Source organism: Labeo rohita, chromosome 15, assembly GCF_022985175.1.
Source record: "Labeo rohita strain BAU-BD-2019 chromosome 15, IGBB_LRoh.1.0, whole genome shotgun sequence".
NCBI classification, from domain to species: domain Eukaryota; kingdom Metazoa; phylum Chordata; class Actinopteri; order Cypriniformes; family Cyprinidae; genus Labeo; species Labeo rohita.
In genome coordinates this window covers 24,560,839-24,587,567 of record NC_066883.1, presented here as the reverse complement: position 1 = coordinate 24,587,567, position 26,729 = coordinate 24,560,839, and the positions used below count along the sequence as shown (strand labels likewise).

Here is a 26,729-nt window from a genome sequence, read left to right as displayed (position 1 = left end):
AGAAAGGCCATAATGGACTTGATATTAAATCTCCTCAAAGTATTTAAAGCGTGCTTCTGAGTGCTCCTTCGAAGAGCCGATTCCAGCGTTTTACAAGGAGGAGTGACTTAAGCTGCTGGGTCAGAGAGTTGCCTTGCCAAGGCAGCTCTCAGACGGGATTTAGGGACGACAGTGGGAAGCTGCAAGTGGAGGGCAAGGGAGATCTCCTCCAATGAGTTCCAGATGCCCCCCCGGTCCCAACTTAGATAGATACTACAAGCTGGAGTATTCTATGCGAGGCTTAAACCTGGCTCTGTTTTAATGGAGATAGACGGCTTTTTATGTGGAAAGTTAAATCGCATGAATCTTATAGGTCCAGTTTGTCTTTTTATGTGCTACCAAAGCTTTGGTTTAAAAAAAAAAAGCCGGCTAAGTTTTGATCAGATGACAATGAGGGCTCTTTTTAAGTGATCCTAGATTTATCAGATGGGATTTGGTAAGGGAGAGTGTTTCAGTTTTTAAAAGCATATTAAAGTACCACATGACACTTCCTGTACTTGAACCTAGTCAAAAACAGAGCAGCACTCCATTGAAGTTATGTATAATACAATGGCTATTTACTTCATGCTCATGTGTCCTATTACTCTGTTGGTACTTTATGGGATTCATTCTTAGATTGTGTATCGCTCATGTAAATCAAAATGTTTTGGAGCATTTCAAAGAGCCAGAATCTGATGTTCTCATTTCCTCTCTGTTTCTTTGATCTGCTTGGTTTCGTCAGCAGTCCAGTTCTTCTTCTCTACAATCAATACCCTGGGACCCATTCGGAGGAATCAACTGCGTTTCCCATTTGCCTTTTAATGTCCCTTTTATTTTTATCACAAGGTAATAGTTTTTTTTTTTTTTTTTTTTTTTTTTATGTTTTATTTCCCTTATATTTCCCCCTGCTTTATACAAATCACTCATTTTTTACTTGTTTGTAGTTAAATAAAGTCACAAAAATCACACCTAGCACTTCTGTTCATCAATGATTTAAATAAAAACAGTTTAGCAGATACTCTCATACTCTCAAGTGTTGGGGGTAACACATTACGAGTAACACAAATTATGTAATCAGATTACTTTTTTCACTAACTAGTAAAAGAACTCCCTACTTTTTAATTTACAAGAAAACATCAGAGTTACTTTTTCAAATAAGTAACACCAATTACTTTGTTTTTCCATTTATTGACTGACATGTCTCTTCTCTCTCAATGTTGAGAGAAATCCGAAGTACAGACTGTGTAAACACTAAATGTGAACGTGCATTAATTCATCTCACAAGAACACATTCAGTATTATTCAAAATGAGTACAAAGAAATGCAAATGCAATATGACGCAAACCTGCAATAATTAAATGTTGAATAACATAAATATCCTTTATGTATTCAAACCAATTTTATTAACCAGTGTCTTTGCTGCTGACCTTCGATGATGCAATTTAACCATACTAATAATCAGAAATTAGTTTAGATTAACTAACGTTTGTGCTTCATTTTTTAAATTTTTTTCTTCTGCATTCTACTGTACAGACATGAATTTAGTTTTCCTTCAGCCTGAGGCTTTTTGGTATGAAAAGGCTTTTAAGTTTGCCAAAAATATAACTTTTTATATTAAAAACAAACAAGCAAGCCCTGCCCAGATTTACAAAGTAATTTAAAAGTAACGTAATGCATTACTTTCCATTAAAAGTAACAAAGTAATGTAATTACGATTTTTTTTAAAGGAGTAATGCAATATTGTAATGCATTATACATTGTAGCATATTTCTTGTAATGCACCATTATTTAAAAAAACACTTATTTTGATATTAAAATAATCATTATTTTATACTAAATTTGTTTCTTAAGAACATTGCTAGATATTAAATCATTTTAGTCAGATCTTATTATGAGTAACAGCAAAAAAGCAAACATGTCTCAAGAACCCAAACCAAAAATCATTCAGTGGTCTAGAAAAACATCTGGAATTTTAGCATCTAAAAACTCAGGTGAGTTGAAATTTCAGTGTTTTATATAGATCATTATTTTATATTTCTTAGATATGTTAATTAACCGTCCTATATTTGCTTTCTGCAGTCTGTTCAAACAGGAGGCTTTGGAAACAACACTACATAATGAAATAATCATCATGGGAAAGGTATAGTTTATTTAACGTGTGCAGCAATACTTGAGATATCTATAGATATAATTAGTCACATGCTAAATTAACTGTCTTTTTGACAGTTTTCCCAATTTAAATTATGCAATGTGAGTAAATGTGTTCCTGTAACACATCCTGTTTTCATTCATTAGAACCGCAGTGCTTACCAGCGATACCCCGTCCTCTTTGAGCTTGACTTGTGGCTGCCTGCCTGGAGAGGCTGTTTTACATTGTCGACCTCTTAAGGATTTTTCCAACCCTGCCAGTTGAGATGAGTTCTCTGTTCTTCACTTAATGATCGTTCTTTAGCTTCCATCTGGATGCAAGGAACTTCTCTGATGTCGCACTGCACTAATTGAACAAATTTGGACAATGATTTAGTGCCAGACTCACAACTCAAACACTTCTCTTCTAGCATATATTGTGAAATTGGACAGACACAGTCCAGCGAAAATGGAGGAAAAGCATAGGAGCTAATTCAGAACGACTAAGGTTAAGATTTCAATAGTATTATCTAAGCTGAAAGTCTGGTTTGGTTTTTGTTTTTTTGCCACAGATATCATTTTTATCATTTGATTATGGTAGAGGGTCAGGTTTTTTTTTAATATTGAATAGCTTGAGTTGCATTACAAAGATATATTAGCAATTGCATAGCATTAGTACATTAGCAAATTCAATTTAAATGTAATATATATAAAATGAAAAAATACATTGTTTGTTTAAAACTTTATTGCAATAATAGGAAATAATAAGGATCTCTTAATAACACCCAGAAAATTACCTCAACCAATCTTTGGGCTTGGCACAGGTTTTGCACACTTTAACATTTGAAGAGGAAAAGGCAGCCTTAGTAACTAAGTCTGTTTAGGTTAACTAACAACAAAACTTTTCAATATAATCCAATGACTTATCACAAAATCTCCCAAGCGTAGCATAATTTCAATTGGCACACACACATTTTGTGCTTCATACAGAAAGTCGGCAGTGAAAAGGTTCATCTTAAAAAGACAGTTCAACCCAAAATGAAAATTCTGTCACCGTTTGACCGTCCTTCTTCATTTTTGAGTGAATGGTCTGTTTAATGCCAACAACAGTGCATTATGTCCATCATTTGTGCTTGGCTTCACCACCTGCGCATGAACTTTAACTCTTGTTGTAGCTCAAATTCAAATAAATACACAGTGCCACAAATTGTGGGCATCCTATACTATTAGGCTAAATAGATTTATGGCTTTGCTTTACAAGTTAGCATCATGGCTGTACGTAAAAATAATCTCATTGCAATTGTTGTTCGGAGAGAGTTTGTTGCTTTTAGCTGAAGAGAAATATAGATGGTGTTGTGCGTCACTCTTTAACTGTCAGTCCAGTGCGGCCCAATACTGCTGAGGCCCGTTTGGTACTGATAGGCTGGTTCTCGTGTCAAAGTAGGGCTATGGGTCGGATAGCCTGTGAAATCCCTTTGTGAACGTAACGGCGACCCAGGCTTCCTATGAAACAGTGAGGAATGTGCTCTATCACGGGGGGCAGGGCCGGAGGGGGATGAGGACGCTGAAGATGGTGTGGGTGGCAGCACCCGCTGTGTGGTAAACGTGACTAGGTCGGGAGGTGCTGGATGTGGACGCTGCATGGACGGCGAGTTGTGGGGAACCACAGAGGCAGCAGAGGCTGTGCTGTTGAAGTGAGCAGGAAAGGGCTGGTATGGCATTGCCTCCACAGTTTGCATGCCGTAGCGAGGATACGGCTGCACTGACGCCCACATATTGCAGTTCAGGGAGGGGGCTGGGAGGTCGTCGGCACCCACTGCGCCCCCTGCCTCTCCCTCCATTCCTCCATACATGCACGCCTCTCTAGAGCCCAATGCTTCGCTGCAGTATGGATGGGACAGCAGGGGTGGGTCGTAGGAAGGAGGGGAGCGGAAGTAATGCTCATCTGAAACTGCAGAGGCTGTTGTGTCAAGATAGGGGCGTTTGCATCCCAGCTCCAAATGTCTTGTGTTATCTAAAAGAAGATATAATGAAAATTCATCATAAAAATCATTTTATAAAAAGTGCAGCTAGTCATAATTTATGTCAGAATTAGGGATGCGTTAATGCCGATAATCTTTTATGTTATATTATATTATATTATATTATATTATATTATATTATGTTATAGTATATTATATAATGTTATATAATTATATAGCATAAATTAACTTGTAGCATTTTAAAGTAAATTTAGACATAACATTAGGGTTTTTTGTATTTTGATGAGCATTATATTATATTATATTATATTATATTATATTATATTACATTTAAATTATTTTAAATGCTACAAATAAATGTAGCCATTATAATATTAAGTTTTTTTTTTTTGTATTTTGTTAAACATTATGCATTATATTATATTATATTATTATATTATATATGAATAAATTAACTTAACCTATTAACTTAATAAACATTATATGGTATTATTTTATTCTATTCTATTCTATTCTATTCTATTATATTATTGATTTGAGTCATTTTAATGCTACAAGTAAATTTGGACTTTATAACATTAGGGTTTTTTGTATTTTGATGAACATCATGTATATAGTTTCATATTATATTATATTATATTATATTGTAATATATTATAAAACAAATGTTATGACGCAAAAATGTACGTGGCATTTAAATTGATTGAATTTGAGCATTTTAAATATTACAAGTGACAATATTCATTACTATGAACAATATTCATAGATTATTATATTATATTATATTATATTATATTTTAATGATTTTAAATGCTACAAGTGAATTTAGGCAACAGGATTATAATGTAGTACAGTGAAAATTATTTTTGAGATTGACTAAAGATTACATTTATGTTAGGAAATTTGTTCCATTTTTAATACAAGTTTTAAGTGAACGTTAGATGACTTAAAAGAAAATCTAAAGGTAAAACTGTAGGAAATATGATACTGAATATATTTTGCTTCACTAGTCAGGATTAATGTGTTTTTTGGCAAATAAGGTGGTTATTATAGCCCTGTACCTCTGTGCTTGAAGCAGTGGTAAAGAAGGCTGGATTCCCGGCTAGATGGGAAGGAGTTGGAGAGAGCTTCCTGGGAATCCGAGTTCGGTAGAGGGACGCCACTGTCATACTGATAGTGAGAAACCACCTGCGGGTGGCTACTCAGCACACCTGCACCCAGCTTTCCTGATAGATGGCCATGTGATGAGATAAGCCGCTGCCGGACCATGTTCTTGGAAATCACGGGGTAATCTTTCCTAGGAAAAGGGCCACTTGATCAGTAAGATATCTATTTGGAATATTATGCAGCATATTTTAAATGATAATCTTACCCTTGAAGTCTGGACACACGCAAATCGCCCTCGTCGCTGCCCCGGAAACCTTTGGCAAAAGGATTGTTCTCGATTTTTAACTGGGTGATCTATAAAAAAAAGTCAAACGAGTTAGTAATTGTAGTGTATTTTAAAAATAACTGCAAGTGTGAGACACTATTGTATGTTCTATTGGTACCTTATGGTTCTGATAGGATGTCACAGAGATGAAAGCTGTCTCGTGGAAGACGTGAGTGCAGTAGGCCGTGTTCTTAGAGCCAAAGGCATTGTTCTCATCAGCCTTCACAATGTGTAACCTGGGCTGGTATTTGTGCATCGAGTTCAAGATGATCTGAGAATAGAAATCAAGCCTACATTAGGATAGAATATTAAAAAAAAAAAAGTTCCATTTCTTTTTTTTTTTATATAGAAATACAAAGTTACTTCTAGCACCAGTGTTGCCAAGTCCATGTTTTTCCCACAGAATTGGACTACTTTTATACTGTTGGTGCTTTTTTTTAAGAATGTGAATGTGATTTTGGAGCAGTTTTCCCCAGAACGCAATTGGAATGGTTTTGGCCGTGGGCTAGTTTTGAGTAGCAATTTGAGCATATCCTTTGAGGGTCACAGAATAATAAATTATTTGGTTAAATGTATAACATGTTTAATCAATTGCACAAATATGTTAAGTTGCATCACACTTAAAAAATAGCTACACTACCAGTCAAAAGTTTTTTAATGAATAAGATTTGTAATGTTTTTTTAAAGAATTCTCTTCTGGTCACCAAGCCTGTATTTATTTAATCCCAAACAAAGCAAAAACAGTAATATTGTGAAATAGTTTTACTATTTAAAATAACTGCTTCCTATTTTAGTATATTTTAAAATGTAATTTATTCCTGTGATCAAAGCTCAATTTTCAGCATCATGCAGAAATATTTATTATTATTATTATCAATATTTCAAACAGCTGAGGGGGAGAAATTATAGAAATTAATACTTTTATTTAGCAAAGATGCTTTAAAATAGATCATAAGATAAAGACATTAATAATGTTTCAGATAAATGCTGTTTTTCTATTCATCAAAGAAACCTGAAAAATGTATATTTGGCTGTTTTCAACATAATAATAATAAAAATAATAATAATAAATGTTTTTTAACAGCAAATCAAAATATTAGAGTGGTTTCTGAAGGATTGTGTGACTGGAGTATAGATGCTTAAAGTTCAGCTTTGAAATCACTGGAATAAATTTAATTTTTAAAATACATTCAAATGGAAAACAGTTATTTTAAATAGTAAAAATATTTCAAAATTTTACTCTTTTGCCATACTTTGGATCAAATAAATACAGGCTTGGTGAGCAGAAGAGAAATATTAGAAATCTTACTGTTCAAAAACTTTTGACTGGTGGTGTATATATGCAGTATACTATATTGTAACTAAAATTACTGTTACAGTACATTTATCTATTAAATTCTTTTTTTATATTCATAAGAAATGGTTAGGCTTAGTGTATGGGGTCTTTATTTTATTTTATTTTATTTTATTCCTTTAGGAATGATTCTAATCTGCTGACTTGGTGCATGTAAAAATGAATGTATTATTCCTACATAGATTTTTACATTTAAATGTGTGATGTATGATCCTGTTGCACCCATATTGTAATATAGGAACATACAAAACTGTACGTTGAACACTAATGAGGCTGTTAATGTACAGTATATGTTAACGTGACAGGATCAATAAATATGTCAAGAGGTTTTGTTCTGTGTTGCATGCAAGTAATCCAATTGGATCCTTTGTGTATGTGTGTTTGATCACAGTGTTCTAGCACCAGTCTGCTCAGTGCGTCCATGTGTTCGGTGTTCAGTGAAGCGTTTAGTTAGGGTCATCCCCAACACAGTTCTGTCAGGGCCAATAAGCATCAAGGCCTTTCCCTTTGTTATGTCGACTCGCAGACAGAGAGTGAGGCAGCTCTCCTCATAGCTGCACTTTTTAAAGAGGAGTTAGGAGCACTAGTGCACAGAGGGCAACCTCAGGTCAATCCCCCCATCTCAGACACAGACGGTAGCCCCAGCCAAACGAATGGTTTGAGCGCTTCATTGGGTGAGTGCAGACACATGTGACCTTTGCCTGGTTGGCTGGCTGGCGTCTTGAGGTAATACCATGTGATACGAGCTGCATTGATGATTCAGATACAGGGATGTGTGCTGTCCAAGTATATTAATCAAGCACCTTTGTCAGATCAATGCAGACTCCGAGGCTGGCCCTTGCCTTTCATCTCTGTTTTCTTATAATCTAAGGTCTATTTTTGGGAATCAAAGTTGTGTCATGTGACCTTAAAGCTAGATGGCCCTGCACTGAAAAAAATTCCTGCATGTTCAGTCCACAGAGAGATTATAAATATCTTTGGGTGTTGGGTGTCTGTGTGGTCAGTGGCCTAGCAAAAGAAATCAATGCTGAAATGTGTACAGCTGAAATGTCAATAAATGACAACTTTCGTGCTTTTTGAAAAATAACTATGGAGTAAAAGTAGATATATAGCTGAGTGAGCTAAAACAAAATAAAATAATTTGGTCATGTGACGTTTGACAGATACTTTTTCATCATTTGACACACTGTTATGGAACAGCTTTTGTCAAGAATTGACTATATGTCAGTACCATATCAGTTAATATTGGAGAATTTTTTTATTTATTGGCCAATATTGTATATTTAGTATATTGTTTAAACATTTAGGCTCAGGTCGGAAAGATTTATTATGTTTTTGGAAGAATGCATTTAATAAAAAAAGAAACTATATATACAGTTGTGGTCAAAAGTTTACCTCCCCCTTTCAGAATCATTAAAAATGTTAATCATTTTATCAAAATAAGAGGGATCATACAAAATGCATGTTGTTGTTTATTTAGTACTGACCTGAATAAGATATTTCAAATAAAAGATGTTTACATATAGTTCACAAGAGAAAATAATAGCTGAATTTATAAAAATGACCCTGTTTACATACACTTGATTCTTAATACTGTGTTGTTATATGAATGATCCACAGCTGTGTTTTTGTTTAGTGATGGTTGTTCATGAGTCCCTTGTTTGTCCTGAACAGTTAAACTGCCTGTTGTTCTTCAGAAAAATCTTTCAGGTCTCACACATTCTTTGGTTTTTCAGTATTTTTAGTGTATTTGAACCTTTTCCAACAAAGATTGTATGATTTTGAAATCCATCTTTTCACACTGAGGACAACTGAGGAACTCATATGGAACTATTACAGAAGGTTCAAACGCTCATTGATGCTTCAGAAGGAAAAATGAGGGTGAAAACTTTTTGAATTTGAAGATCAGGGTAAATTTAACTTATTTTGCCTTCTGGGTAACATGTAACTATCTTCTGTTGCCTCATTAAGGCTTGTACTAAATGAAAAAAAATTGAAAATATTTAGGCAAAATAAGAAAACTGTACACATCTCAATTCTGTTCAAAAGTTTTCACCCTCTGGCTCTTAATGCACTGTTTATCATTCTGGAGAGTCAGTGAACATTTGAACCTTCTGTAATAGTTGCATATGAGTCCCTCAGTTGTCCTCAGTGTGAAAAGATGGATCTCAAAATCATACAGTCATTGTTGGAAAGGGTTCAAATACACAAAAATGCTGGAAAACCAAACTATTTTCATATATTTTAGCACCCATTTCTTTTCTTTTTTTTGGTTTAAAATACAAAATTTTTTCATAACATGAAAATAATTATTAGCACAGTAATATTAATATCTGTGACTCCTAGCTTTAGTGTATGTTTTGACTGTGACTTGTGTGGCGAGCACTAGCATGGCTACAGTGGCGGCCTGTATTGGGGCTGTATTCGGCCAGCCGCGGTGTCCCTGCTGTTGTGGGCGTCAGTAGAGCTTAGCAACCACTTTCCGAGCTCATTACTCGCCCTTATCACTTCCTAGGCATTCAACTAATCCTGACAGGCCAACTTTGTGCCGTTCTGACAGGTTATGAACCTAATGAGCTTGCTTCTGATGTTATTGCATCAGACAAGCTAGGTCCACAGGCTCCTTTGGGCAGCGCTGCCATGGTCAGACTCCTCACCTCTGCTCCACTGTCTCTTCTCTCCTCTCTTTCTCCAACTTTCTCAAGATGACCCTTACCATAGCTCTCACGTGAGGTGTATTCATTTTGAACTGAACAGGAATTGCAATTTCAGTTGAATTTTGAAATTAAACATGTTCGCTTGACTGCCTTGCTTGAAGGTTTAATTCCAATGCTTTTCTTCCTTAGTCTTACAGACAGATAGAATTCAAGTATATCCCACAGATTTAAAAAAAATGAAAATTAAAAAAAACTTGATGTTCTGGTGAAATTACATACTTTGCTCTGGTGATGTATACTGGTTTCCTCGTTTCAGTTGCATTGCTGTCTGTGCAGGGTCAGAAAGCTCTCAGATGTCATCAAAAATATCTTAATTTATAACCTTGCATTCCGAACTGCCTCCATACAATCAACAACTCCACCCTAACCTTCTTTCTTTCTTTCTTTCTTTCATCTGTTTTACTTGGATGTATGTCACAATAGTGAACAAAGGATTGCCTACTGTCTCATCAAATCCAAAGTATAAATGTCAAAGCTTAGATTTTTAGAAAAAGATTTGTTTACAGCCACTCACATGCCCGAATGGATCAAGGTGGTTGTTTGTGAGCTTCAGCTTTTGAAAGGAGACCAATTGTCTCATCCAGTGAGCTCCGGTTGCAGGCGAGTCTGGGTGAACGTAGAGTCTTCCAGGCATGGCAGGCTCTGCTTTGCCTGCAACCATCCTATGAAAAAAAAAAAATTGAGAATTGTTTATTTTTCTGATAACACTAAAGCGCACTAGCAACTTTTGCAAAAGGCCTGTAGCTTATAGTTGTTGGTAAAGTCATTTCAGCTCTTTCCCCCAGATTTTCTCTTCAAGTACTACACAGCTTTCCAGCACCTCTGACATCATGCCATGGCGCTTTTAAAAGGAAAACTGTTTTTCAGTGTTGCACAAATTCTGGAGGATATAGCAGAAAGGCTTTATGCAGAACATCTGTACATTAATGACAGATTCAGAGCACGAGTGGTTATGTCCGTGACATTATGGGAGTAATTCCCAAAGATTTGGGGTGGCTGCTTTGACCATAACATCACTGCTAATTGTGTGCCTCGAAGGTGTCGCTGAAGATCTCCAGAACCGATGCTGGCAAATGCTGGAATTCCAGACTAGCCCACAGATTTTGAAAAATGGTCATAAAATACTGGTTCCCGAAACAAAACATGCAATTCATTGAGATCTGCGTGCCATCGTTATTTTATTTTTTCCATCCTGGATACAACCAGATCTGACTTATTCATGGTGCCAATTGTTGCATGGGTGGATAGTGCCCATATCTAGTGGCATTGCCAGAGGCACAGGGTCACAAAGAGGACAGCATGCATAATCCAGCTGTTTTAAGCCCATTGGTTTTGACAGACTGCCTGTTTTCGGCCTACAGTAATTAACTGTGTGCTAATGACAGTCCACAGCCAGACCCAGCTAGCATTGCATGGATAAACTGATGCAGACTGCACATTGTTTGCTAATAAATATGGCTGCAATTTAGGTTTCTTTCAGTGTTGACCTTTAAGAAAGTGTTTTATTGGATAAATTCTCATTTTATGAAAAGACTAATGGAAACCAGGCCAAAGCATTCTTTGTTAATTATTTACTAACATTATATTCATGAATGCAAAGTAAAGGTAAAACTTTCTATACTGTTAATAAAGCAAAATACTTGAATAATTATATTATATTATATTATATTATATAGTAGTGGTGTACGAAAATGACAAAAAATGATCTTGATATTTTCTGGAATTTTGTCAATAACCATAATTAGATGATATTTTGCTGAGCATGTTATTGTGCTGGTATTTTATCAGTGTTAATTTTGACAGCAAGTTTTGATTTATTCTTAGTCACAGTCTTTTGACTAAAATGCCATTTAGTTTTAGTCATATTTTAGTCATCTGAATTGTTTTAGTTTAAGTCCAGGTTTGATATTAAGGTTTTATCGTGATAAACAGATTTAACTGTTGTGACACACAACATGTCTTTATATTAAAATTAAATGAAACCACTTCTCATAAAGAAACAAGATCACGGTCTTCTTTTCAATGAAATTCCAATGGGTATATAGGTTAATTTTGCATTCTTTATAACTTGTTTACCACATTCTTCATTCTTTCAAGCAGACATTTATTTCTATAAATAAATTTAGATTAATCTTTACGAGGTCTACTAAAGTGGCTCAAGAACAGTGAGTGATTTTCTGTCTTTCTTTTGTTGCTTGATTAACATTAATAGCACAGACAATAGCAACTAAATTAGGCTGCTGTCCCTTAAATGGCAAACTGAACGCATAGATGCAATGTACTGATACACGTCTAATATTCTCCCAACTGTTTATGTTCACCTAAGACGTAACTGAGTGTGTTTATGTGAATATTTGTCAAAACGGACAATTCAACATCATTTTGTGTATTTCTCCATTCATGCAACGTGAAAGAGTACTAAACTTGCTCAGAAAACCAGACCGAATTAAGTTCTCTCTTGCGTCGTCAAATTTATCCATGCTCTTCTCTTACTCCCAAATATTAACATTTTATGAGATGTGCAGCAAATGTATGCTAGTTTATGTCACGACCGATAGCTCAATAGGCTATGCTACAGTTCAAATGTACGCATCTAACCTCCTAACCATGCATCAGATTCATTCTGAATGAATCTCTTTCCTAATCGTAACTCCCTAACATTTTGTTTCGTTTTTATTCATTGTTTCATAGTTCATAGTTTTTGTAATTCAAAACAAGTTTTTGTTTCTTTAGCGTCTCGTTTTCGTCTGTGAAAAAATGTCTTTGATGAAAGTTATGACAAACCTTATTTGTCAAAGAAATGAGTAGTGATATTTGAAGTGATTTTGTGTAAACCTAAAATTGCCCTTAGGTGGCTTCAAATCACTGCATGAGTGAGTCATTGAATCATTCATTCAACTGATTTGTTCAAACGGCTGATTGATTTAACAACAAAACACCATCGTGTCTTGCTCAGAGATGCAAAACAGTTCTGCTGTGGCTTTGTTTTAAACTATTTTCGTTGACAAAACAGTAAAAATAGGAACTTGTGTCTAAAATGTAAGTCACCTATTATTATTGGACTTTTTTAATAAAAATAATATCACATTTTCAATCATACTGATATTTAAAGAAAAAACTTTACTCTTTGTGTGATATTAAAGGAGAACTCCACTTCCAGAACAACAATTTACAAATAATTTACTCACCCCCTTGTGATCCAAGATGTTCATGTTTTTCTGTCTTCAGTCGTAAATTATGGTTTTTGAGGAAAGCATTTCAGGACTTTTCTCCATATAATGCCCAGATTTTGAACTTCCAAAATGTAGTTTAAATGCAGCTTCAAAGGGCTCTAAACGATCGCAGCTGAGGAAGAAGGGTCTTATCTAGCGAAACTGTCATTTTTTTTGGAAAAATAAAAATGTGTATACTTTTTAAGCACAAAAGCTTGTGTAGCACAGGCTCTGGGATGCACGTCCACGATGCTATGAATTAGTAATGGGTCATTCTTGAATGATTCTTTCATTTTGAATTCTTCAGTGTGACTCGGGAAGAACAAATCGTCTCAGGGAGTGATTCGTTCAGTCATGCATGCGTAACATCCTATTAGGTTCTGCACTGGAATTAGTTCACCTGTTTCGAGTCTTCGGGTTTTTAGATTTGTTCGTTCATCTTATGGGGCTGTCACATGATAAACGAATGACTCTATCCCGAAAACTTGTCAGATAAGAGGCGAGGTGAGCTAATCATAGACTAAAGACCAAGGTAAACAATGAATTAATCTTTTCTGTTTCTTATAGCATTATAGTTTTGTCTTGTTTGTATTGTGATCAACGTTTGTGTAAGCAGTAGATGTGTTAGGGAAGTAACACGTAACATTTTAATTATATTTTGCTAAAATGAACGAAATTACTCAAAAAAAGATTTGTTCCTTTTGCAACGAGACTCAAAGGTCCAAGTCGGTAAAATGATCCGAATTTCCCATCACTACTACAAACCACGTGTAACTTCATCATCTGTGTACTTAGTATGGCGAAAAACTTAATCTTATTTTCTCCTACAACTTGTGAGGACATCGTTATACCTTTTTGTTTGCAAACAGCGTTTACTTTCTTAGTCTCTGCGCGTTCGCTTGGTAAACACTGGGTCTGTAGTTCTGCCTACGTTCCGCATGACCTTTTGACGTGATTCAATAGTACGTAGCGTCATGAACGCACATCCCACAGCCTGTGCTACACCAGCTTTTGTGCTTACAATCGTATAAAAAAATTTATTTTCCAAAAAAATGACCGATCATTTTGCTAGATAAGACCCTTCTTCCTCGGCTGGGATCATTTAGAGCCCTTTGAAGCTGCATTTACTACATTTTGGAAGTTCAAAATCGGGCACCAATGAAGTCCATTATATGGAGAAAAATCCTGAAATGCTTTCTTCAAAAACCATAATTTCCTCATGACTGAAGACAGAAATACATGAACATCTTGGATGACAAGGGGGTGAGTAAATTATTTGTGAATTATTCTGGAAGTGGAGTTCTCCTTTAACTATATCAGATGATATAAATATAAAAGACATATAAAAGTCATATGGGGCATATCTTGAATTTCGGGGGGATTCTAAATATATTTTAATAGTGTAACTCACATAGTGAAAGCATGAACTCTAAATTTACTCACGCAGTAGTCTAACCTACATCTCATAGTGCATGCATGCTTTCTCTGGTTGTGTTTTTGAATGGTTTTTGAGATTTACTCAATGTCAAATCATATATCGTTCAAACAACTATTACGGTAAATATCGCACACCGCTGTTATATAGTTTATTGGCAGTTCATATTTACTTAAAAGACGATTAACTGTACTGTGTAGACAGCGCAAATGGCGCCATTTGTCCACTCAAGTCAACAAACTTAGAATCACATAGACTGGAAGAGACAGCAGAATATAAAACATGCTAATTTTTGCCTTTTGCAATGTAATCTGGATAAGTGTTTGTCCAGATGCCTCAAGGGACCAGTCACTTTTCTGATCCAGTCATATTTGCTATTGCATGTTCAAGCTGAATTTCCAAAGGCATAGAGTATCCTTAAACAGCTTTCCAAAATGTTATTCTAATTACTTTGTTGTGTTGAAACATTAAATATAGACAGAAGGATATTAAACTCACCACTTGTTGTCACAGAACTTGTACCGATGGTCATCAGCTGGAACAATGTCAGTTAAAAGGATGTATTTGGTCTTGGGATTCATCCCTGTGACTTTGACTTTGTAGCTGGGAAACATCCGCCTACAAAGAGTGCAAATTAGGGTTAAAATTAGGGCATCAGGGTTAAAAAAGATGAAATTGATTTTTACATCGAAATTGATTTTATATACTACTGTGGTTTTGTCCTTAAATGGCATTTAGATCTACCTTGACTTGTTAAATTGTTAATGCTCTTTTGAGCTCACTGAGGTCATTCTCTTTCAATCGCATCTACGCGGGCTTATCCCATTTGTGTCGTTCAGGTATCTCAATGTCGCCGTTATTGCTCATTACAGGAACAGCTTTTTCCTCCGAACGACTTACGCCCAGGGTGCGTGTGCAACAGCTGAGCACTGACAGTAAGCATGGATGAGTCTGACTTATCGGCTCTTTAGAGGGTTTTAACAGGCCTTGAGTGCAAGAGAATCACGGGAAGTGTTTGTTTTGGGCGGATGAGTACACGATTAGTGATCAGATAACAGCTTAACCTGTTTTTAGGACAGATTAGTTGTTTAAGAAGGTCGCTCAAATCTCAAAGAAGACTGCATGCTCAAGCATCCCCAGACAATCCTCTGCAAATCATCTCACACAAATGACTCTACTATAAAAGGCTACACTTCAAAAAAAATCATAAAACCTAAAGCATAAAATTTAGCTGTTATTCTCGACAACCCCATATAAGGAGTCACGATCTGTACCTGGGACTGATTTGCTTTTGGGCAGATATATATTTTTAGGGATTGACTCTGTTTTGAAGAAACCGCTCTGTAAAATGTTGGATCTCTGTTTTCAGATACAGGTAAAGCTGAGATGACAGACAGAATATGCTAATATAGCAGACGCTGTCATAAAACAAATCAGCGGAGCTACCTTCGGTGACCTCTTCACATGAAATATCCAAAAGGCTCTCTCATCTCAAAGTTGCAAAAAGATTGAGTCCCCTTATAAACTCTGAGTGCTTTTTTAATGGCTGGTCTTTTAAACAGCGGGCAGCTAAACAGCCCTGTTGCACCACCCCACTCTTCCAAAAAGTTCCACAGCAGTGCATTACTTTTTTGAGGCTTTCTAAAGGGTTCCACCAGCCGTCATACATTTATTACGGCAAATAAATGTGCCCTGAACTGAATCATTTCATTGCATTTGCAAATGCAGAGCTGCTCAGGTCTGCACTATGTAAAAAGTCCCCTGAAAGCCCTACCTCTATTACCCAGAGGAAGAGCTCGGGGAAAAGCAAAGCTCCATGTCTGGCCCAGGCCTGCAATCCAATCAATGTAAATCACTCTGGGCAAGAGACTGCAAAAGAGGTGCTTTAAGCCTTCAGGAACATCTTAAACAAACCTGTCCACCAGGCTGTGTTCTGATGATGCTGTGTTTTCTTGTCCATTTGCGTCAATAATTACAAAAATTATCATCCACTATCATATTTTACTGTTGGTTCCGACATAGTTTGTACAGTTTTTTAATTAGGTTCAATTAGTTAATACATTTACTATCATGACCTAACAAAATGAACTGAGCATTTTTATAGAATTGTCATTTTTTTATTTAAATGTATTTTTAAAATATTAGTCCATTTATAAACGTAAACTATTGTTCATTATGTTATTTTGTAATACTTGCATTCATACAACTTTGTACAAAAATACACTATCAGTCAAAAGTTTTTGAACAGTAAAGTTTTTAATGTTTTAAATAAGTCTCTTGTGCTCACCAAGTCTGCAGTTATTTGATTCAAAGTACAGCAAAACAGTAAAAATTTGAAATATTTTTTACTATTTAAAATAAATATTTCCTATTTGAATATATTTTAAAATGTAATTTATGCCTGTGATTTCATAGCTGAATTTTAGCATCATTACTCCAGTCACATAATCCTTCAAAAATCATTCTAATATTCTGATTTGCTTGCAAAAAAATTTTTTTATTATTATTATGATGTTGAAAACAGCAAAGTAGAAGTTTTCAGGTTTCTTTGAACAGAAAGTTAAGAACAGCATTTATCTCAAATAGAAATATTTTGTACCATTATAAATGTCTTTATCATTACTTTTGATCAATTTAAAGCATCCATGCTAAATAAAAGTATTAATCCCCCCCCCCCCCCAAAAAATTATACTGACTTTTGAATGGTATAGTGTATCATGTTACAAAAGCTTTTAACTTTTTTATTTCAGATAAATGCTGATCTTTTGATATTTCTATTCATCAAAGAGTCCTGAAGAAAGGTACTCAACTGTTTTAAATATTGATGATGATAATAATAATAATAGTAAAAAATGTTTATTGAACAGCAAATCAGCATATTAGAATGATTTCTGAAGGATCGTGACACTAAAAACTAGAGTAATGATGCTTAAAATACAGCTTTGCATCACAGGAATAAATTAAGTTTTAAAATATATTAAAATAGAAACCAGTTATTTTTAATAGTAAAAATATTGCACAATCACTTTTGCTGTATTTGGATCAAAGCTGTATTTGCTTGGTGAGCAGAAGAGAATTCTTTAAAAAAAAAAATTAAAAAATCTTGAAAATGGAAACTTTTGACTGGTAGAGTATGTAAAAATTAACATGAATGTAAATGCAGTAAAATATTGTTTATTATAAGTTACCTGTGTTAATGTTTTATGATACCTGTTGCATTACCTAAATAAGACTTACTATAAAATACTACATTAAACATTCTAAAGTTCTCGTGTACGTTTATGGTACTGCACATGTAGACATTTTCAAAATATGCAAATCTATCTCAAATAAATTATTCATGTTAAGAAAATACGGTTAGGAAAAATTAACTCCAGTATTTACAGTGCTAACAGTGAGGATGTAATAAATCTCGAGTAAAACACATTTACTCAAGACTCACATGTAAACACTTGAGGGATGTGTAATGCGCTTTCCATTTATGCAACACTTTGACATAATGGCTGCCACAGCAGATCACATGGCATGTCTAAAGGGGCCTTACAGTGGCTCTGCGACAGTATTCTGTTGCTGTAGGTAGTCACGTTGGAGCGCTGTCCTTGGCATGGGAACAGCTGTGTGCAACATTTCCTTCTTTCTCTTGTTGCTTAAAGGGATAGTTCACCCGAAATTTTAAATTCTGTCATCATTTGTTCACCGTTACATCATTGCATGTACTTACTTTCAAGTTCAACTATTGTTTTTAATAGCTAACTTTTAACTGTTTTTTAATTTTTCAGATCATCGTTCATCAAAGCTCTGTAAATATTGGTCATAAACACAGAGATTTACTTTAAATTTCACCAAGCTGATTACTCACTAAAAACTCCCACAGATCATGTTTTCATGTCATTTCAAGTCTTATTTTGTATGTGAGTTGTTTACTTACTTTTTTAAAATTGGACTTTCCTTTAACGCCATTATATTGTTCATTCAGACTGATTTGCGAACGCGGAATGCCAATGAACACAAGATGCGGGATTTATCGCATGAACCAATCACAGCTGAAAATAACCATATCCAATCATATCGCGATAGGGGCATTGCCTGCTCTCACATGACTTTCCCCATTCATTCTCGATTACCCCCAAACCAAACTCTGTTAAAACTCCATGGGCTCATGGGAGGCGAGAGGGACGCGAACTCCCGCTGTAGCTTTACATTCTGGTGTCACTGTTGGACAATGTTTCTTTAGAATGTAAAATTGGTGTTGTTTTATTTTTGTACTATGAATTTTTTTTTTCGCATCCAATATTTTAAGGAGACACTACCTCCCTCCCACTGCTCCTGAAATATGTGTGTATTTATGTATAGATAGATGGTGAGTAAATGAAATCACAATTTAAATTTTTGGTATATATTACGTCCTAACTTTATAGATATCCATGGGAGTGAAATACTTTAAAGTGATATGATTACTTTTCTTACTTATCTCAGTCAAAGCAGTGTTTATGGGTGGGCCTACGCTTCAGTTTATATGTGTTAGGATGACATTGAGAAATGGGAAGTATGAAAGTGTATCATATCGGTGTCAGCATGCACATTATGCCAGCTGTTTCTTTTAGCACTTTTGCACGCCTGAGCTTTCAGTGATTCATGCTATCTGAAAGAGTCGGCAGAACGCCTAGATCAAAAGGAGCTCGATGATGAAGCAAGAGAGGTCCTTTAGGGCCTGGGAGACGCAATCAAACGGGGCACCGTGCTTCTCTCATCAGCCTCGCTGATGCTTGCTCTGACGGGTTGTGTACAAGTAACACCAGCCGGCTGCTTTCAATAGTCATGGCTTAGTACTGGGCCGAAGACACGTATGCGCATGTTGTAGCAGAGTTCAGCTAAGTTTAATCAATTCTTCAAAGAAATATTGTGAGTTCAACACAAGTTAAGTTCAATCGACAGCATACATTATGTTGAGTACCACAAAAAGAAAAAACAAAAGTTCAATTTGACTTGCAAAAATCAAGGTTACAATAAGGCACTTGGAAGTAAATGGGTCTACTTTTGGAGGTTTCAAAAGCAGAATTATGTTAGTTCTTCTGTTAAAACTTGTGAAACTCAAGCTGTGAAGCTGTTTAAATGATCACTTTCGCTGTCATTTTAAGTTTCGTGCTGTTATGTCAACAAAGTTGTCAAATTGGATCAAACTTTGCACAGAGATGGTTAGTAATCAATTTTTTTCACACTAAAATTACGTTAAAACACATTGTTTACATCTTGTGGCTAAACTATTGAAAGCTTTCACTTTAAGTTCCTCACTGTATTCCAAATTTTTTTTTCCTTCAAACAAGTGGAAATTATTCTGTGTGGTAATCAACATTAGGCCTCAGATGCTGTTAACTAAGCTTGCACTGAACCCAGAATATCTCTTTTTAGCCTACACTGTAAAAAACAATTTGTTGAGTCAGCTTAAAATAATTTGTAACCTGGCTGCCTTAAAATTTTAAGTTCAGTCAACTCAAAAAAAGTTTTTTCAACTTGAAATGTTAAATTATACTAAGTGACAACTTAGATATTTGAGTTGAATCAACTTACAATTTTTAAGGCAGCTGGGTAACTTACCCATCTGTTAAGTTTAGCAAACACAAATATCTAAGTTGTTACTTAGTACAACGCTTAGTTGACTAAACTTATTTTAGTTGACTGAACTTAAAATTTTAAGGCAGCAGGGTAACAATTTATTTTAAGATGACTCAACAAATTGTGTTTTTTTTATTTTTTACAGTGTATGTATGACCCACTTTTGCTGCATAGAAAATAGTGTTTTTTGCATGACTGGGGGTTGTTTAACAAAATCGCTTTTTGATTACAAAAAGTTTAAGTCTTCAGGTTCAGAGACACTAATATTTCAACATGATACTGTTCTTTGGATATCCGCCTTGTTTGTGGAATTCACAGAAGCAAAACATTGTCATAAGCAATTTTTGTTACTATATTACATCTGATGAGTTTTATATAAGAGTGTATTCTTTAGCGTAAACCTATACTGTCAAACGGCATATACCGTGCAGACATGGCTCAAGCCTGCTATGTAACACAAGCCCACGATGAGAATCATTGCATGAAATTGGCCTCAATTTTGTGTAATGGGAGCCATCGTGAAGAAACCTGGCGAGTTTTCTCAAGATTTACAGTTCAGTGAATGGCTGTCTAATGTCCTACAAGTCATATCCCCTTAAAAAAAAAGAAAATGAAACGGTGAAAAGCTCTTCCTGCTTCATGGCTCGATTGACATATTGAGCATCTTTAACAGAGCCTGGTGTCCATTATACACTAAAGTATGTAAAATGAAATGAGCCCATCTGTTGCTGGAACTATGTGGAAGTACAGTCTCCTGTTCTGTGCGCAGCTGTCCGACTGAACAGCGCTTTGGCTCTTCAAAGGGTTTAAGGATTCTTGGAGCACTTTATCAGTTGGACAGGGGGAAGCCCATCCCTCACAATGTTACAGCATTAAAGAAAAATTGTGGTGACCTTTTGCATTTTCCACAGAGAAGCGCTGAGAAACTGCTGGCTAAGACTGGCAGAGAGCATTGACTCATTCTCTGCTTAATATCCAGGGTCCTGCTCTTAATCCACAGGGCACATTAAATCTAACACACGGGGCAGCCGTTTGTGTTTTCAATTAGATATTTGTAGGCACAGGAATTCAGTCATGTAGTATTTTATAAACATTCCATTTAAAAGCGCTGTAGCGTTTCATGCGACTGAGGATCTTGTTAAAACAAGATTTCACATTTGCATTTACTAGAAGCGAGATGGCCTAGTTATGTTTCTGCATCGCTGTTACAACACCACTTTTCTCTTTGTGTCTGCTAATGTCTAAAATCTATGAATCTGTGGATTGAAATGGAAATAGAAATGACGCTCTTCTTGCCTGCCTGCTTTGGTGATGATCATCTCGGTTCCGGCCTCGTGAAACTTCTTCCATAGTTCCCTGTCGTGAAGAACCACTTTGATGTTTTCAATGTTCTGAAAATCAACGCACAAAAACAGATAAATGATAATGAGTCGTTGCCAGTGGAAAAACTTAAAAATGGCACTCTATACACTCAAATTTTCCCGCTATAATTCATTTTGTGTTTTAGCAATAAATCTATGTTATGTTACATTACCTACAAGTCAGGCATCATTAAAAGAATGCAACTGATTGGCTACCTGGTCAGGCTCATTGTTCTGGGGAATGCTGGGAGTTGTAGGCAGGCCCAAATGTGAGGAATCACCGGCAAGCTCAGGACGCCCACCCGACTGGGCCACGGTCATACCTTCATCAGCCACAGCTGAGGCCTTCTCCTGTAGCATTTCTGTAAAATTATACAAATATTAGTTTAGATATTAGTAACTTTCACAATGGGAAAAATCATTTTAGGTTCAAAGGTATAGGTTTTCCACTTTTTTGACAAACATCTTAAACAAAATAGAAAACCATATATAAAATGTACATTAAGATTATGATTCAATAAAATTTTTTAAATTAATTAGAATTTCTGTTTCAAAAAAATAATACTAACGCAAACTTTGAGTTTTGTTTCTTGATTTATTTTCAGTTATGTAAATATAAAATGCTGTATACTTATTTGACACACTTGTATTGTTAAAAAAAACAAAAACAGAATAATATGAGCCAATGAAAAAAAACTAAACATACGCCGAGGTTTTAAAACGAACTGATGATATATGTGTAATGAAAATACCACAGATGCCACAGTTCCTCTTTGTTCTCTCATAGTCTGCTGTAATTGATTATACACACACAGACAAGACGTAGGCTGCAAATTTTGAGAAATGGCGTACATTAACATTTTCTTGTAACATTTGGTGAGGGAAAGTCTGTCCTCATAACATGGCCTGGCCAATTCATTTCAAGGAAAGGGGTCGAGATCCGTTTGTTCTGAAGTATCGCAAGATTAAATATTTACACTTGCAGCATTCGGGCACCTCGGTTTTATGGAAGCGTGCTAAACACTGCTGATTCCATTAAGGGAGGTCACAAACTTGGCCCCGCTCTCACGCCCCTTCTCTGCTCACGCTCAGACATCACACCAGAGGTATGTCTCATTACTGTACTACAGCACAGTGCCTCCATAAATGCTGCCTATCTGCATGGTGGACACCAAACCGCTCTCATGGTGAAATCCACCTCCTCCCACCCACTCCTAATCTCACGCATGTAAACAATGTGAGTGTGCGCCCTTCAGATAAAAGGAGAAGAGCGGGATTCCGTGTAAACTCGGCCAGGCATTTGCCAAAGCTAATAAAGATAAAGTCTGACAGGCACCGTGAGGCTACAGCAAGTCAACCCTGGACTTTTCCAGTCCAAAATGTGCTTTTCACTTACACTGTTTAACTAAGCCCAGTGAGCGAGAGCTCTGTTTACATCTCTGTCACCCCAGACATATAATCCGCTAAACTATTCCTGGCAGATACTGCTCTGTGCACACTGAGGTTGGCTGGCTATTTCCAGAGCCTGTTGTCCAAAATGTTCTACGCTGACCAAGTTTCAACTATCCCTACTTTAAAAGAAATAAATAAAATACAATTGTTTGAGGATGGGCTGCACTAGATTGGCCATGCTTTTGTGGTCAGAATTCACCCAGTTCATTGAAATGCCATCTGGAAACCTGATATAATCTCTGGAACCCGTGATGAGTTTTCAGGTAGTCCATCAGCCAGATCTGGTTTTGATATTCAGTTTTGATGCATGTTTTAATAGGGTTCCAGTATCTTTTGGTTCTCTTTTTGGTTTTAAAGTGTGTGTCAGAGAACAGGCCTGGTCACTACAACTAACACAGTCAGACAACGCAGTTTCCCTTCCTACGTGAGTATAGTAATATTCTGCAATATTTATTCCATGATACTTTGCAGAATATTAGGTTTAGGAAAGTACACTCTTCTTATCAAGAACCTTTTTGCCTGTATATAGGGTTATCGAGTTATTATTATTTTTTTGTCTTACATTGATGTTTCATTATAGGCTTCTAAGATTAGTGTATTGGTTTCTCGGTTCTATAAAGCACCCCAAAAGTATGGCATCAGACCCTTTTGAATTCTAATTAGAACATTTATTTTTAACAAATGTATCCCATGACTGCACAAAATTTCTCACTGTCATTTTGACATAATCACAGAGGGAACATGAAAAATGCTGGAAATGTTTTGGGCCCCCTTCAGGTGCCCTTTAACCATGGGAATTAAATAGGATTTGAAGCTTAAAAATGATTATTATCTCGTCCATTTATAACACAAATGGTTCGGTTTAATATATGTTGTACTTTCCTTTTTGATTGTTTTTGAATTATGTTTAAGAAAAGTCTGGAGGAAAAAGATTAACAATGATAACGATATAATTCTTGCTATCTGGTCGTGGTATAATTTTATTTTAGTTGTGCATTTTATTTTCGTTGTGATATAAAAGAGTGCAACTAATGGAATATTTATTATTAATACATGTTGTTGGTTGTTTATTGAATTAGGCCTGTTCAGTTCGTGTACAAATACGTGTTTTCGTGATTGTTATTTTATCTCGAAATTTCAGCGTTTAATATTAAATGGGAAAAACAAAAATAAATGAAGAAATGAAGTTTAAAGCGGGCAGTTACGCCGTATACGTATGTGAATGTTTTTATTTTGCATTCACGTCAGTCTTCTATTTATTTGCGATTATCTGTGTATTTTTATATATTTTTATTTCGCAAATTTTCTTCTAAATAATAGAGATATTTGTCGTCTTGTTGTTTACTGAGCATTGTGCCATCCGAATAAATTAAGCTGATGCTTTAGGGCCTTAGGTCTACTCCATCCCTCGCGGCAAAAGGATGGATCAGGGATTGGCACGAACAAAATCAAAAGTATCTGCATTAGCAGATGTTTATGCATGTAAACAATGTGCACTCAGCAATTCATTTATAATACTTAACGAGAACGCACATACAGGCCGCAGTGCCTTTTTTGGATAGGTTATAGATGACATTTACACGCAATGTTACATGCAAATACATAAGGTGTTGTAGTAAAAGATCACATTTACACGTAGTCTTGCTGCAAAAGAATTAAGGGTTGTATAAGTGTTTTTAAGAATCGTAATAAAAACAACAGAATGGATACACCGTTTATATGGCTGCGTTGTTTACATCACATGCTAAGACGATCTTCAGATATTGTTAACGAAAAGCCCTAGCCAGGGTTTTATTTGTGAAGGACTGACGCCTTCTTGTTGATCACTTAATTTGATAAAGAAGGATAGATCAACTGCGTCTAATCGCATTACCGCCACACATAAGTGAGGGATCAGTCCGGCACAAGGATTTCAGAGCAGCATGATGTGACCTACTGAGAACAAATGTAATATTACCTCATAAAATATTATGTTCTGAAATCCTCCATATCATTCCAAATCGCAATAATTTGTCCTCTGCGACATTACAGCAGGAAGTTACGTCCCGATGTGGCGTTGAGTCCAGTGCACTAGTAGCAGCTCAGCATCCCCTGTATCTGATCATGAGCAGACAGAGCTGTCTCTTCCCCAGAGTCTGCTTCTGTTCAAATACCGCCGCGAGCCTCGCAGTAACACCGGTGAGTGCCCGACTCGGAGGCGAATGGTCACTACGTGATGTTTTCTTGGAAACACAAAGTATCCGCAGAACAGCTTGAATTGTTAAAGCACTGGGGTGAATATCTTGGCTCATTCACTCATTCCCTCCTTCCCCCCGCGCCTCATCGCTGACGTTGCTCTCAATAACACCAAACCCGAGACAACCCGATGCGCAGGGTTCACTCACGAACGGTCCTCTCACGAGGAAAGCAAGTCTGTTTATCGTAAAACTTGACTTGTAGCCTCTTCTCCTTATTCTCTCCCCCGCATGAATAGTATAAAATGCGGGTATTCAAAATACCTCAAATATCCGGACAAAAAAAGAACATTTGAAATTTTGATTTTAGTTGGTATAGGGGGAAATTAAGTTTCCTATTCCCTAAGACGATTCTGAAGAAAAATGTATTTTTTGTTGTTTGTTTTTGTTGGGTTTTTTTTATCTTGAACTTTATTCTACTCTATTCTATTCTATTTTCGGCTGGTTCCTCACCCAGATCTCCCCATTACAATAAAAATATTAAATTATAGAATTTCGACATTGCAGTAGTATGTCTGTCTGTCTTCAATATACTAACCTCATTGCCAAACATTTTAGACACTTGAGTTGTTAAAAAAAATCTAATTTCCATGACGTTTGCCTTTTAATGGAAATGAAAAGTGACAATTTGAAGATTATAAATATATTTATAAGAAGCTTTATTCTGTCACTGCCAGTTCCATAACAGCCATTATTTAATAGTTTGAATTAATTTGAAATCATTTGAATTAGCAAGACAAAACTTTTCCTGTCATTAATCAAGTCCAAGACTTTTTTGTCATTTTGTTTTTCTGTCATATATCAAGTTCAAGGCTTTTTCTGTCAAAATGTCATTATCACACATCATTACCATCACACATCCAAAAATCACACATTTACGCCGTTATGCCATATGTGTGATCACAAATTTAACCAAAATCCACCCAAAGGCTAATAATCAGATCTTTATACAAGGATGTGATAAATGTTTTTAAAGATACTCAACAGTTTGAAGAAGTTTCGTTTCTCAAAGTTATCCGAAAGTGCCTCTAATTGAAGAATCACCCATTCATATTCGTGCACAAACAGGCTGAACGTTAGCCATGCCTGTATAATAATGTAATTTTTGATTTTTTATGTCATGAGCTTTCTATCATTTTCACAGTTTAAAATGATTCGATTTTTTCGCATATTTGTTCCGCTTTTATACGCTCGCATGTTTGAATTTAAAATCTACTGAGGATTTCGTTTAAACGTCCTAGCATTTCCAGTGAAATATGGTTGCGGTTTTAGAGTAAATGGGTCGAAGCACGAGGCTGAAAGATCAATAAATCACCTGGAGAAGTTCGAGGGCCGTGGGAGCCTTGACTTATATCTACTGGTGACATGACCAAATGAATGGCAACAGCCAGAATATGTCCTTCTCAAACCCGTTTGTCATTCTCACCAGTGTAATTTTCCAAACAGGTCATGCATATAAGAATAAACGCAGGAATGATGCAAGACGGTTTTCTGCTTTAGCAGATAGGCCTCAGTCATGGATGTAACGATATAGGTTAGGTTTGTTTGTTTTAATCTTTTATTGCAATTCCGGACGTCACAATAGGCCAATATCTTCTTTCCTCTATAGATGTATAGATGTGTTTGGATTTTTAAATAATGTTAATCTGAACAGTCCATCCTCCTAAAAGCTAAAATATTTGCTAAACTGTGTGATTAAATATAGGCCTGCGTGATTAAAAAAGGAAAAAAGACAAAACTGTCAACCTCACGCTTAATAAAACTTAATGTACGTTCCTTCTATACGTTTGTT

The 26,729-nt window shown here is 35.8% G+C and overlaps 1 protein-coding gene across 1 annotated transcript; it reads right to left on the bottom strand.

The window, feature by feature from the left end:
* Nucleotides 1-2,322: 2,322 nt before the first annotated feature.
* tbx4 (T-box transcription factor 4) lies at nucleotides 2,323-25,201 on the bottom strand. The gene is made up of 9 exons (XM_051129931.1): nucleotides 24,661-25,201; nucleotides 21,468-21,613; nucleotides 21,187-21,281; nucleotides 14,776-14,895; nucleotides 10,145-10,292; nucleotides 5,678-5,830; nucleotides 5,500-5,588; nucleotides 5,189-5,424; nucleotides 2,323-4,159 (listed from the first exon to the last, which is right to left on the bottom strand). The coding sequence occupies exons 2-9, from the start codon at nucleotides 21,609-21,611 to the stop codon at nucleotides 3,513-3,515; spliced, it is 1,632 nt and encodes a 543-aa protein (XP_050985888.1). The 5' UTR covers nucleotides 21,612-21,613; nucleotides 24,661-25,201; the 3' UTR covers nucleotides 2,323-3,512.
* Nucleotides 25,202-26,729: the final 1,528 nt, after the last annotated feature.

Excerpts from the sequence above, each read along its gene's own strand:
- tbx4 (XM_051129931.1), bottom strand. The coding sequence starts at position 21,611 with ATGCTACAGGAGAAGGCCTCAGCTGTGGCTGATGAAGGTATGACCGTG. Across the intron at positions 21,282-21,467 it reads AGAACAATGAGCCTGACCAG|AACATTGAAAACATCAAAGT; the intron begins GTAGCCAATCAG and ends GTTGATTTTCAG. Across the intron at positions 4,160-5,188 it reads CCACTGCTTCAAGCACAGAG|ATAACACAAGACATTTGGAG; the intron begins GTACAGGGCTAT and ends ATCTTCTTTTAG.